Here is a 15,338-nt window from a genome sequence, read left to right as displayed (position 1 = left end):
TCGTGTTTTTTGCTGTGTTGTCTTTTTTCCACTGCTGGTGTTTCTAATCTATAGGTCAGTTAGAAAACTGAGAATATTGTTCTTGTTTGTGGTCACTTGCTGAGTCATAGTGAATATGGCGTATAAAAACCAGATGGTACAATAAATGATGTTGTTACAATAAATAAGACTGGCACACATCTGCCATAGTCAGGAAGAAAGTTACTTCACTTTCCTGTCTGACAGTGCAAATGATCCCTTTAAAGATTTAGAATTAAAGGGCTAAAAGGAAGATTAGTGTAGTCTTCAGAATATATATATATATATTTTTTTTTATGATAGCTGTCATTATCAGTGTGGTTGAGCTAAGTTTTTTAAGGTCCGTCTGCCAGTGCGTTTTAGAATGAATACTGCTCTTTATGTCTGAATAATTTCTATAACCCATTACCATTCATTCGGCACCCTCAGTCCCAGACAGGCAGTCAATTGGTCCAGTGTAATTCATTCTGTGTGTAGAGCGATTTGTGTGCACTTACATTTTTTTTAAGCATCTTTATGTAGTCTTTAAATGTGAAGTGTAATTTCTCCAACAACAATGGCACCGAACAGAATTGTAAGAAGGTTTTCAGACATTTGAAACACTCAAACGCGTCACAAAAGATCAGGCTATTACAGCCTTGCCACAATCTCACGCCATTGGTTCAGGCAATGTTGCGCCAGTTGGGTCACGCAAACAATTTATAAGAATATATATTAGTCTGTGCAATTGGGGTGGAGAGATGTTTCAGTGAGACTTTCTGCAGGTTGCATTGATGAGTCATTAACTAATACATTTTATCAATTCGTTCAAAAACACTGATTCATGCAAGTGACTGTCTCTAGTTTGTTTAATCATTAACTCAAATAGATTGATTTGTTCTAAAATGCTGATTCATTCAGGAATGAAACAAGTGACTATTTTTATAAGTGAGTCACAGTTATTCATTGAACCAAACTGATACAAAGCAGTCATTTATTTAAGTGGACTGTATATATTGAGGTTGGAAGTTTTGTTGTCATTGTTGTTTAGAAATGTATTATTTTTCAGCACAAACACATTAAAGGGTTAGTTCACCCAAAAATGAAAATTCTGTCAGTAATTACTCACCCTCATGTTGTTCCAACCCCGTAAGACTTTCGTTCATCTTCGGAACACAAATTAAGATATTTTTGATGAAATCTGAGAGCTGGATCACTCCTCCTGCAGGCTTATGGACACCTTAACTTGCTGGCCCAGAAAATGTATTGAAGACATCGTTAATATAGTCCAAGTGACTCCAGTGGCTCAATCTTAAGTTTATAAAGCGACAAGAATACTTTTTGTGCGCAAAAACAAACAAAAATAACGACTTTATTCCACTTTTCATTTCCTTCTCTCTGGACCTCGAGTTTTTTTTACGTAGTGTTTAAGCGTAGCGCGTCTGTGTTTCACGTCACCACGTATCACACATGACCAGAGTCGCCCAATAGTGAGCCTACGTGGTGACGTGCAACACAGACGCGCTACGCTTAAACACTACGTAAAAAGACTCGAGGTCCAGAGAGAAGGAAATGAAAAGTGGAATAAAGTCGTTATTTTTGTTTGTTTTTGCGCACAAAAAGTATTCTCGTCGCTTTATAAACTTAAGATTGAGCCACTGGAGTCACTTGGACTATATTAACAATGTCTTTAATACATTTTCTGGGCCAGCAAGTTAAGGTGTCCATAAGCCTGCAGGAGGAGTGATCCAGCTCTCAGATTTCATCAAAAATATCTTAATTTGTGTTCCGAAGATGAACGAAAGTCTTACGGGGTTGGAACAACATGAGGGTGAGTAATTACTGACAGAATTTTCATTTTTGGGTGAACTAACCCTTTAAATCGAATAAATGCAGACTTAAAAAAAAAAAAAAAACTATTGACTCCAAACGTAGTGTATGCTGAAGAAAGAAAAAAAAAACCTCTCAAATGAAGATAATTATAAAAAGCACACATACACACATATATGACAACACACACATGCGTCAGTCCAGCAGGTGACTGTGTGCAGATCTCCTGGCAAAGGTAATCCTGCTAAAGGTCGTGACTTTAGAATATGTTAATCTGTGTGATGCAAACATTAAACCACGAGAAGCCACACACTACACTGTCTCTCCTCTAATTATCATTCCCATTTTTAATTAGTCATTGAGATATTCCATCTACCTCATTGGTCATTATGAATAAGTCAACCAGATAAGTACCGTTGCATAATGCTGAGCCGACTATGGCATGTCATTATCTGTATTTTAACTATCATATTAAATCTGGGCTGTCTGCAGGATTCAGTGTCGGTGCCGAGAAATGAGTGTCTGTCCTATATGCATATCAGCGTTCCCCATCAGCTCTTCAGTGTTATTTACACCCACTGTCAGGGAGCTCAATCCTCCTTTGAAGAATGCCACGTTAAATTCCAAAGCCCGCTGGATCCCAAGCATAAGCAAATTCCACTCAGGAAATCTTGGAGTGTGCGACTGCTGGCATTGTGAATTTTTTTGTCATTACCTTGAAATACGCCAACAAGGGCGCCAAGCTTATCTGCTGTAGTGCATCAATTCTAATAAATAACTGCATATTAGCTTGTGCCGTATCAGCAGCCGGATGCCCCTGTGCCTTAAGGCGATGATAGCATGGCGAATTTCGCCATCAGTCTTGCCAGAGATGCGTTAGCCGTCTCTAAATATCTAACGTGCGAGTAGCAAAGTCATTGATTTATCAAGATAAGCATCTGTATAAGTCATGGTGACATCCAGAAAACCCAACATGTTTCCATTAATATCACCCGTCCCACTCCACATTCTGAAATGAAGAGATATAGAGGCTGTGATTATTCCATGATAATGTTCATTTTCATCTCCCCGATTTTCCTTTAGAGAATATTTCCATCTTCAAATATATGTCATTTTTTCCCCTTAAATAAGAAACTTTTTTTTCCTTTTTGTAATGCTGTTTTGTGCAGCCAACCCTAATTAGGGTAGCACTAAATGTCCTAATCACTTTAAGCCTCTTTAACTTAATTTAGCCCACTCTCCCTCAGGTCATAGCAGAAATGAGAGGATACATCTGAGAATCCCTCCACCGCCAGCATCCTCCCGCTCTCCGAGCACGCATTCGCGCTGTTGCGTGTCATTAATTTACAGCCATGGGTGTTCTACATTCTGATAATTTCTCGTCAAGAGTTCGGACCTGGAGAGCCACTCTGCAGTCACTCAAAAATAATTAAGCTCGCTGCTCAGAGCCCGGGCATCGCATTTTCAAAGCCTAAATCTTCAGAGAAGAAAATGAATGATGGTTTTTGACAGGACAACAACAGTTCTTCAAACACAGGTGTTTTGTTTGTCATACATAGGGATTACATTATAGCGAGAAAGACAGTGATCTCTTTGTCTAATTCCTTACGAGATACAGTAAGTGTCGGACTCGTGCAATGATTTATGAAGTGTATTCTCAGATAAGCCTGGCTCATGTGGTCTGTGATCTCGGCAAGCAGATGGCAAGGAGAGCAGGGAACAAACGCTAAGCATCACCAACCTGATAAACCACTGTGGTGATTCATTAGCATACGGAAAGATGGCAAGAAAAATGTGTAGCACGTACAACAGATCTCCGCTATCTTTTATTTCTCCTTGTGAGCTGAATATGCAAATGGCTCGGCCTCTTAAAAGCCAGACCTATTCCTGGAGTTTTTCCTTCTGCTCTGTAATTTTCCTCCTTCCAAACCAAACATCTCTGACATCCTCTAAGGCAGAGCCGTACAGCATCCGTCCACTCTTTGTTTATGTTTCTTTATTTATTCATGCATATAGCTATCCTGTTCATGGACGCAGGAGTTTCTGTCTCTTTGCTGGTTGTGAAATAGCATCACCCTCTAATCCACTTCCATCTCCTCCCAGCCGACCAATCAAACGGCATGAACGAGGGACAGACCTAACCTGGGTGGAGTAATTATCTACTCTGGCCATCTCTAAACGCCAGTCTCATTGGTCCCCTATTCCGCTTCTCATTGTCTAAGGCCTAGACCCCCTGGCGCCTATGTGAACTCAAAGAGGGAGTGCCCCGCTCAAGGAGGGGATGTGTGAGCATCCCTAATTAAATTACACACAGACATAAGTGGGTTTTCACATCAAGCTGTTCCAGCAAAACGCTCCAAAATGCCGGTCTGGTGCCACATCCATCTTCTTCATTACTCCTGAGTCCGGGCTCATTCTGTCAGAGTGCTTTGGAGCTCTCACTCCAGCAGGCCAGCTGAAAGGTCACAGTGTCATATCTCGTGTCAGATCCTCCAGAGAGACAGCACCTCATAACAGGTGCGAGGCTGGAACCGGCAGGACTGTTGAACTCTTACTGCTAATGCACTTTCTGCAGCTGTGGTGAAAAGGAATCTCTCAGACAAAGAGTGGCAGGCGGGAAACAAGTCCAAAATGCACCTGGCTCCATTGACGCAGGGCTTTGTTCGCCACATATGCGCAAGGTTAATTGCACAGGTGCCTTTCTCCAGGGTGACAGATAGATTAACATGTTTTTCACAAAAATTGAAGGACAAGAAGGGACAAAGACGGCGAATACTACTCGTATACACAAGCAGGGAGCTGCAAGATGCTTTTTAGCTTCTATTAATGTGGAAATGAGAGCTGGGGGTCTGTGGCTGTAGGCCGGTCACTGGGAGGACACAGTAATAGATATAATGTCCTCTGGACGGATCTTTGTTGTTTGGATTTTAGAGGCAAAAGTTGTGTGTGTTTTAGCCTCCCTGGAGCAATCGTCTTCAGGAGCACCAACATAAATTGAGTTCTCAGTCAATCCTCTTTGTTTTTAGTTTTTGTTTTTCATCACCGTGGACAGATAGCAGGTTGAATTTATGAACTGGGCTTGAATTTATGAGCTGCTGCATTATTGTTGTAATGGCTCAGTTTGAAATGTAGAAATGAGGTATGGTGTACTGTACAATACAGATGTAGTACAATTTTGAGAATATATTTCTTGTGTATCAATAGTTCTATATACATATATGTAAAGATATATTCACACAATATATAGATCTTGTGGATTCTTGGTGTCACTAGCTGGGTTTCATCCACATATTTTCATAAAAATGTTAGGGCATTAAATTAGATGCAAACAAAATATGTGCAAAATACGCTCAATTGAGGTAGTTGCTTAAAAAAATTCCACAAGACATGCACTTAAACTATCATGGAAACATTTACAGAATAAATTCCACATTGTGCATAAAAATCAACTTTGCCTCAAGTCATATGACTATTTCTCTCAAATGATTGGCCACTGTACTGTGACACGTGCTTGTTGACATAAGACTTCTGCCACCAATCACTTTCAAACATTACTTTTTCTTTTTTTTTTTTCACAGCGGCAACAACTTTTTTCATTTTCCCCATAAACGATTATTTTGATTTATTGAATACATGGGTTGGACACACTGCACGCTTTATTTATTTAGTTTTGTTTGTTTGTTATTTAAAGCAGAACTTGGTAACTTTTTTAACTTAATAAAACTGTCTAGAAATCATTTGGATGGTTAAACAACTTAGGGACTCGTGAGAAACGAGAACGAGAGCGAGCGCGAAACACGAATTGCTTTACAGCAATTTGACATAAACATACACCACAAGCATGTATGATGTATTACCCACCTCGGTAGACATAGCTCCACACGATACAGTTGGCTTGCTCCGATCATAACAAACGCACATGAGTAGCGATAGAGAGTGGGAGGAGGCCCCCGCAAGTGAGTTTTATTACGACAGTGAGTGTTGTGAAATATACGCCCAACAGCTGTAGGGGGAGCTCGTGGGGAAAACATGCAACAACAAAAGGGAAAATCAGCGAAGAAGTGACTAGAGTTCGCTAGAGTTGCCGAGTTCTGCTTTAATTATTATTATTATATACTTATTTTGTTGTTTTGCTTTATTCGGAATTTTCTTATAAAATAAAATTAGCGTCTTGAATGGAAACATGGCTAATCTATGTATTTCTATTTATATTGCATACTGTGGCTAATCAGTATTTCTGTAGTTAAATTGCTACATTTTGTTTATTTATAGGAATGTATGTTTTTTCAAAGCATGTTTTGACATTTGATAGGCAGTTCAGTGACACGAAAGACATCTGGCTTTTTCAAGTGCCTCTGTTTAACTGGTGTTAATGTATGATGAATACATCACCGTAACCTTTTATCCTCAGCCCGCCTCTGTCTTGAACAGTCTGAACTCAGGTTTTACTGATGTGACACTGCAGAAAATTCTGCTTCTTTTAACACTGTGGTGTGCGGGGCGATGTCATATACACCATAATCTCTTAATCCTGGTGATTTGCTGCAAAGTCAGTGTTCTAGCAAAGCTCAGTTGCATATACAGTGGCACACAGGCAATACTAGATGCTTGGTGTCAATATCAGCCATGAGAAAGGAAGGGAGCGAGAGTGCGAGTCCAAGCGTGCACGTGCATACATTGTAGAAATAATTAAATGTCAGCCCGTCCGCTCTGTTGAGTGTCTCACGGGGTTTTACGACCTGCACAGTCTCACTTCAGCAGTCCTTCTCCATGACTCAGTCCTCCAGATGTTGTGATGCCACACTCGCACACACACTGCGAGCTACACAAGCCTGGGCATTAACACACTAACCCTTCTCCCCCACTGCTACTTCTTAGTCGTTGTGACACTTCACTTTGTTTCTCTCCTCCCCCATTTCTCTCCCCTGTGCCGTGGAAGATAAGCTCCTACCCTCTGCCAGGGTGCTTGTTTGGGAAGCTAATCTGATGTGTGAAGTTCACAAATCCGGCAGAGGGCTGTACTTGTTATCCCCTAATTAAAAATGTGATAGTGCACCCATAAATATATTGGAGAGACTGAAGAAGGCCCCAGGGCATTCTGGTTCATTTGGCAGGAGCCTGAGGGGGCAAAGAACCACCTGATACCCTGACACTAAAGAGACAGGTGGCAGAAAAAGGCAGACAACAGAGGAAATACAGATACAAGACTAGCTGTTTGAAGAGTTTCACTTTATGCTCCTGAAGTTCGTTGTCTGAAACATTTCTTTGCAAAATAAAGCTGGCTGATATGGCTGAACATTTTTAAATCTCATAGTAACAGTGTATTTCTCAATAATTATATATTTTCTCTGATATAGCCTTAAGAGTGAGATTTAGCATAACTTTATCCAGAAGCAAAATCTAGTTAAATAATCAAAATTAATTTATTTTTTTTCACTCAAGGAAAAATGATATTTAATATTGTATATGCACCAATGCAGCAATAAATATTAAATATAGCTGCAAGCAGCAATTAAGGGGCCAAGCACAAAGAAGGCACATTAAAGGGATGGTTCGGAGTAAAATCAACCTAGGGTCCTTTGCACCATGACCTCGAGCCAAACACCCCCCAAACACCCCCCCCCCCCCCCCCCCCCCCAGAAGCCTTTTTTCCCTTGGTCGAACATTATTAAAGTTAGAGCTTATTTAGAGAAATCAGACGAATGGCTTATTGCAGTCGCTAATGGATCCTACATTGTATCTCGTAAATTACCCCACTAATAATGCCCGGAATGGTACCAAACTTATACAGTAGTACAAATAGGTTCTGTACTCATAAAACGAGGCATTGTAAAGTTTGTAAGTACATCAGGAGTTTATTTAAATAACACTTGCCTGAGGGCTCATGCTACTGCTAACCCGGACTTTGACGTCACTTCATTGATTTGGGAAAAGCATGTAAAAGTCCTGGCAGAAAGCGATGCATAAGGATGTAGTGTAATGACACCCAGTTCCAGGAATGCACTAATATTTTGTTGGTAGTACCAGTTTGCTACAATTATTAGTTAACACTAAGTTGTTAACACTTCGGAAAAAAGAATAATTTGTCGTTACACTACATCCTTATGCATCGCTTTCTGCCAGGACTTTTATGTGCTTTTCCCAAACCACTGAAGTGACCTCGATGTCACTTAAACCATCCCTTTAAGTCATGCCAGCATGGCTGGAAGTGTCAGACCAACTGCAACAATTAGTAATTAAAGACATTTTAAGATGATTTTACCCAAAATGACAAAAAAATCATAAATACAATCACTAGTAATACAATTTAATGGTTTGTTATTTTTTTATCAATAAGTGCAGCTGTTACCAAATTGATGCATTGTGGTCCGTGTAAGGTAAAAATGACACACATAAAGTTTGGGGTCAATATATCAAAGCTTTGCAGAGATACAGCATCAGATGCAGTTTGGCATTATGCCATCAAAATTAATTGATGCAGTATACCAAAATGGTTTCATCTATCGACACGAAATCAATAACTTTTTGCCGACATGGCTCAAATTAAAACCAGACAAAATGTCTAGGAGGATTTTGAAAAAGTAGGTTTTCTAAATCTCAGCATTACCTAAGGAATCTATTAAGAGTCTCAGGAAAAAAGTCAAAACTAATCACTAGATATTTCATTATAACTTTTGACCACAAGGTGGTACTGTCTCTAAACTTTTTGCAAGGTGCCGATGACACTTACGGAGGTCATAAAGATACGCCAATGCGTTTGTAAAATATAGCACTTTACGACAAAATTTCGAATTGGTTATCATTTGGCTCGTAATGCTGCACCGAATCTAAAGAGATCAGTGGTTTGTGTTTTGGCCAAACTGTTCAGTAGTTATAATCTTATAATAAGAGATATTTTTTTCATATCTTCTGGCCACTAAGTGGCACTGTGCTGAAACTGTGCAGGTACCCTCAGATCATGGATATCATAACACAAACCAAGTTTGGTCTGAATACGCTAAAGCGTTGCTAAGATATAGCCTCACGTCCATTTTGACGTGCTCTTTGTCAAATTTGTTTGCGCGTTATTCGAGAACGGTGTGATGAATCGACTTGAATTCCTTAAATATCTGGTTAAATTTCCGTGAAAATGTGAGTAATGGTGTTCGAAAAAGTTTGTTTTTAATTTTTTCTAAATATTTTCACGAGCCACCGAATCAAGGAATATAGAATTTTGTTTCTAGCCCTTACAGTTCAAAAGTTATTAACAGAAATGTGAGTGCAAATTTGGACAGTTGATAGCGCTAGAGGGTTTGTCCTCTATATGTGTGCCAAATTTCATAACTTTCCCGTAAACGTCTCAAGACAATAAGCAGAAATATTTACCTACATGTATTTTATATATTCGTGCTAACACACTGATTCATTCAAAAGTAACTGTTTTTTTTTTTTTTTTTATGAGTGAATTGTTGAATCATTCTCTTTCAATTTGTTCATTAACACTGATTCATTCAGAAACTAAACAACATTGTGTTGCTCAGAGATGCACAGCAGAAGTTTATGTTGTGGTAAAATACAAAAAAATAACTGGAAATATTGTAAAAATATGTCAATATCTCATTATTAACTTCCTGTTTATTGAACAGTTGTTTTGAAAGCAATATCACTTTTTCAGTCATGGTGTATCGTCTGTATGTAAAGGGTGTGTATTCATTTATTTATATGTTTGTTTGTTTGTTTTGTTTACTTCAAGACTGTTCGCTCTGAAAATGACACAAAACTAAATTGGGCACAGTGATGTTGAATTATCTAATATTAAATATGTGTTCCTTGAAAAATATTGCATTAGACACCTTTGCTTTTCCAGTGGTTTGGATCTTTTAATAGATTCTCTGCTTTTAAAATTACCATGAAATCAAAATTGTCAATTTTTCTATGAAATATTCTTGTTTTTTTTGTACAGTAAATGATTTCTACGTGCACATCATTTTTAATTTATCTATTTATTTATTTATTTATTTATTTATTTTTACTCGTGCCCTCAGTCTCTTCTCTTCTCTTCTCTTCTCTTCTCTTCTCTTCTCTTCTCTTCTCTTCTCTTCTCTTCTCTTCTCTTCTCTTCTCTATTTTTAGTAGCTCGAGGGCGAGACAACCTGTCACTCACAAGAGATCACAGCAATAGCGAACAACAACCATCCAGTCAATTCCTGATGGACAAAATCAAGTCCAACCATAATTTGTTTTCTTGTTTGAGAAGTCGTTTCACTCGGAAAACGTAATATGGAAGAAAAACTTGTGTTTCATGCCTACTTTAATACATAATACATCTTTAATACATCCCATACTGATGAGACAGAAAAATAATGTAGACCACATGCTCTGGCAATTCCTCACAGGTCCATGTGGAGAGATCATGAGCCCAGCTGGTTCTCGTAGAAGCATGGCCCAAAAGGACATTGTTAATGGAGCAGCCATGGGTCGCTTGGGAGTGTGTTTCCCATTTTAGTAATTTTGCTTTCTTGTGTCTGAGATCCTCTGAACCCAGCCTTCCCAGCTCTCCTGTCCTGGCCATTGCAGATGATGAATTGTGTTACAGTTAAGCAAGCAAGAAGTAGGACAAATTGATCAAAGTGTCAGGTGCCCCTTGTGATGTCTAGGTCTCCAAAACGAAGGAAATGAGGGAGCTGTCGAGAAGTTTCCGGAATCACAGTGCCTCTAATAAATGTTTACCTGCCCCCTGAACACCCAGATTGGACATCAGATGGATGTAGACATGTTTTGGGGACGCAAACTTTGGGATACAGCTACTTTAGGAACTGTCATTGCTTCCAGAGGACGATGGCACACTCGGTGGGAAGAGCCAGCGAGATGCATGTCCTGGTTTAAACCAATGAGCAAAGCTATCAGCCAAGGTGTTGAAGAGCAATTAGAGATAAGCCATGCTTGTTCTGCTCTGGTTTGTTCTGGAACAGTTAGTTTAATTAGCTTGATTTAATCTGAGTGGCTCTTAAACACAGTGAACCTCCTCTTTGATTTTCCAGTATTATTTATTTTATTTATCCCACTGCTGCTGTTTGTTTCTTCATTTTCACCATATTTTGGCTTTGTCTAATGTGTACAGTTGTATCATGTATAAGTGCTTGTGCTCCTGCTGCTTCCAATGGAAAATGCACTCGTGCAGTTCTGCCTCAGTGTAGCGAGTGTGTGGCATTTTCTGAAATTAATTATGTAGCCGTGTCAACTTTCTTCCTCTTTATAAATTCAATTTGCTGACTGTCATCTACTTTGACTGTGCGAGGAAACAAAAGATTGATTAACACGCCTGAAACTGCTGCCTAAAGCTACCGGCATCTCTGCCACAGACGCTTTCTCTCTGCCAAGGCAGACGTTGAAATCCCAACCCATTCACTAAATATTTCCAGAGAACGACTCGATCATGTACACAAAAGAATTGATGAAACGATCCCACACGCAACAATAAGTCACAGTAATGATTCTAGTTTAAAATAATGCCTCTGCTGGACCACTATGATATAGTGGGGACCCTCTGTCTCATTAATGCTGGGTAAAGATAGATGACCCAGATAAAAGACCAAAAGATTATTTCTGAACCCCACCGTTGACCGATGCTTTGGATGTTCTGTGCCATATGCCCATGCAAAGAAAAACGAAAATGCATGAAAACTTTGCAAGTGGAAGTAAAAGAAATACAGTACACTATCAGAAGGTACAAAAGCTGTCAGTGGGGCAGTACCAGTACCCTAAGGGTGCATATTAGTGCCTTTTGAAAGGGTACATAGCTTTTGTGCCTTATTTTCTGAAAGTTTATGTATTAAATTGTGTCATTAAATATTTATTAATGTAGTATTAATTATATAATAATATGTTAAATATTTTAGAAATTATGTTAATCTTTTTTTACTTTTGTAAAAATGTTACAAAAACAATATCCTAATTACATTTTGTCTTTATAATATCACACTTGCTATTTTTCTCAAACTTTATAAATCAGCCTTTATATTTAAGAAAGAGGTCTGCAATGAGGATCATCTTATTCCAGGGATGTCGTCATTAAAATGTTAGACAGTTAAGAGGTCTCTTATTTCTCCATATTCTACAAAAAATGTAATAAATCCAAAATTTGATTTCGGGATTTATCCTTTCACTGAGTGAGCCGCTCATCTAATTGTCTTTTAGAAGTCAAGGCCCATTTGACGGGAGATGCGTTGCACTCCGGTGGCATGACCATTTTCGTGGCACATCCCACTGTCATCGAACAATGATAAAAAGCCCCAGTATCGACCGGCTCCACACTAAATCTTGGTAAAGAGCACTTAGCTCCCCTGTGCAAGCCGCAAAGCTAATACCTGTCAATGGCCATCAGTGAACACTTCCATCCTCTGGCTCCTCTCCATACGTTAGCCACCGCCTCGAAGCGTCTGTGCATTTAGGGGGACACGTTGTTCTCTTTGGTTCTCTTTGCCCTCTGCCTTTCTTTTTTGCTGTTCTGTTTTTGCTTTTCCTTTTACTCCCATACTCGGTTTATTGTAGCCTGACAACACTGCGTGGTATGTGCGAGTTGGAGTGTACTGTATGTGAATGTGTTCTACATGAAATTGAGCTCTGACAGGCAACTCTGTCCTCTCTACAGAAGGTGACGAGACGGGTGTGATGGACAGCCTGATGGAGGCCTTGCAGTCTGGAGCAGCCTTCCGAGACCGCAGGAAACGAACCCCACGCAATGGTAAGACTGCTCCACCTTCTCATGCCTTACATTTCCAGATGCCTTTAAATGTAAAGTTCATCCACAAATGAAATTTCTGTCATTTACTCACCCTCATATTGTTACAAAACCTGTATGACCTTTCTGCCATGGAATGCAAAAGGAGTCATTTTGAATGTGCACTAGAGCTGTTTTGCTTTAAAAAGGGCACAACAACATAAGTCACATGATCCTTCAGAAATCATTCTAACACATCAGAAACACATTTTTTTTATATATATATAATTTAATGCATCCTTGCTGAATAAAAGTATTAAAAAAATAATAATAATACTTTCATACAAAAGTGTACATTCTTCAGAGTGAGGAAGAGAAAATGTTCCGTTTTTGGGTGAACTATACTGTATCCTTTTAACACTAGAAGTGCCAGAATTCCATAACTACTAGAAATGCCGCAAGCAGTCACTTTGACCGCTAGATTCCAAACTCTATATCTTTAATGATAAATACCCAATTGAGAGATTAATGCATTTATTGTATTAGGATATATTTTAAAAACAAAACAATACCAAACTGTACATTTAAACAAGTTTAATTATACATATATAAATAATAATATCCGTAGATGTCCTGAACAAAATGACGGAGTAACCTATGTTTTCATGTTTACACTGTTCGATCGCGCCCACGCCTTACACACACACACACACACACACACACCATATTTCAGCATTGCAATCTTGACATTGCAGCCTGTTCATTATAGCCATAATAAAATATAATAATAAAATAGTCAACCTAACATATAAAACTTTCACTGCTCTGTTTATAGTCATTCTTGTTCTGTTCTGAATATCATTACATTTAAATGATTTGTTGTGGAATATGTTTTGTGTATTTTTTACCACATTTTATTGTTGTGTATATTGGTATATGTATAATAATACCGCAAAATTCAGTGCGGTCAATCTGACCGTCTATGGCCGAAATAGGTAAATATGTTAATTTGTTTTTTTGCCTTATGTGTAATTTATATGAAAAACATTTTAAATGAAAATACAGACACTTTTAGGAAAAGTCAGGTACCAGCAGGATTTTTTTTTTTTTTTTCAACAAAGTTATTTCAAATATAAAATTCAAAACGGTCAAAATGACTGCCATGACAGTTCTAGTGTTAACAATGTAAAATTGTAGGTCTCCACTCCGAAACTGTTTTTATAATGGATTCATTGCCACATTACCATTTATAAGTCACTGATTACTGAAATTGATTGTTGGCTCTGAGTCCTTAGAGGATGGTTTGTTTAACATAATCTTAATGTTAACATATTCCATCCTGCCATGATGAATCGCACTGACCCAGGGGAGGAGAAGCGGACCACCTGCTGTAGGTGCTACATTGAATTGAAATGCCAAGGACGGGCAGACAAGTGTCTATAACTGCTGTAGCTTTCCAGAACAGCCTCGTACGATGACCCCAATCAGTCACTCTTTTCCCAAAGTCCTTGTCCATGCATGCTTACGGTGCATAAACCCGCTTGTGTCATTAGAAATTCTCCTGGGATGTAGTGAGATACATGTTGTGTATAGACTGACAAAAAAAAAAAAAAAACTCAGCATCATTAGAAAAGCCAGATAAGAAAAACATGCCAAAAGACATCACTACTCTGAGGAGGAAATGCATGAGGGGGAACTTTAGATCGCCATATCAAATGTACCTAATCTCCATACAGTATATATCAGCATGCTCAGCAGCACTGATTTGTCCCTGCACTATTTTTCTGGCATTACTTTATCTTGTCTCACAAAAAAAGTTCTTCCCATGATCCCTTGTGTCAGTGTTGAGGTCTAATAAGAGGGCATGAATAAGTAAGGTGTCATGCTGTATCAAACCTGTCTCCCACTCAGCCCCCAAGTGCTGCCCCCTGACAGAGCCTGCCAGCCATCCATGCTCAGAGCTCACCTACTCCATCCAGTGCTGTGGCCCAGTCTCCCTGACATCTGTTTGAATAAGACTGACATTTAGGAGAGAAGAGAGTGTGTAGATTAAACCTCACCAGTGCTCTTTCTCTCTCTTCTGTCTCATACTCTGTTTCTTTCTCATCGCTTGCTTTCTTGTGCTCGGTGTCGCTCGTCCTCTCTCTCTTTCTCTTTCAGCCTTTCTCTTTCTTTTTCTGATGAGTGTGTGGGCTGAGGTTTGACAACACTGAGAGTTTCAGAGTGGATAATTGGTTACGAACTCCTGAAATACCTCTTGTTTGACGTGTCTCCCTCTTTCTCTCTCTCTCTCTCTCTCTCTCTCTCTCTCTCTCTCTCTCTCTCTCTCTCTCTCTCTCTCTCTCTCTCTCTCTCTCTCTCTCTCTCTCTCTCTCTCTTTTCTGTCTGTCAATTTCTACTTCGTCATTGTTGCAGGTGATCAAAGCCCTTCCTGTTCTGCACCTCGGTGGCCGGGTGCTAACCATGGTAACAAAATGATGAACCTATGTTTACCCCCTTGCCCTGCTCTTCTCCCAATAACACTTGCTTATTGCCCAGACTAAAAAAATTGGGTTGAACTCTAAACAATCTATACTGAGCTCTAAAACTGGATGTGTAGGGTAGAAAATAGCTTCTCTCTTGGGCTTTGTTCAGACAGGCTGCCAGAAATCTTTTTTTTTTTTTTTTTTTTTTTTTTTCAGCTCAAATATAATTTAATTGCTTGTAACTGAATATCAAAATCAGATTTTTACAAACTCGATCCAAAATATTAATATGAAAAATCTTAAAATGATTCAGACAAAGGAACTAAGTCAGATATAGATGTCAAGTT

The 15,338-nt window shown here is 39.0% G+C and overlaps 1 protein-coding gene across 8 annotated transcripts in view; it reads left to right on the top strand.

Moving 5' to 3' along the window:
* diaph2 (diaphanous-related formin 2) overlaps positions 1–15,338 on the top strand; it is a 481,157-nt gene that overhangs the window by 413,239 nt on the left and 52,580 nt on the right. For 7 of the 8 annotated variants that reach the window (XM_081382679.1, XM_081382682.1, XM_081382680.1 and 4 more), the window contains 2 exons: positions 12,458–12,550; positions 14,942–14,992. In XM_081382679.1, the coding sequence (XP_081238805.1) occupies positions 12,458–12,550; positions 14,942–14,992 (144 nt within the window). The remainder of the gene's footprint in view (positions 1–12,457; positions 12,551–14,941; positions 14,993–15,338) is intronic. The other variant, XM_081382681.1, reaches the window with a different exon arrangement.

This window comes from Scardinius erythrophthalmus (assembly GCF_964197995.2).
Source record: "Scardinius erythrophthalmus genome assembly, chromosome: 13".
In the NCBI taxonomy this organism is placed as follows: domain Eukaryota; kingdom Metazoa; phylum Chordata; class Actinopteri; order Cypriniformes; family Leuciscidae; genus Scardinius; species Scardinius erythrophthalmus.
Note: the sequence above shows the minus strand (reverse complement) of the source record. Positions and strands in the feature narration are given on the sequence as shown.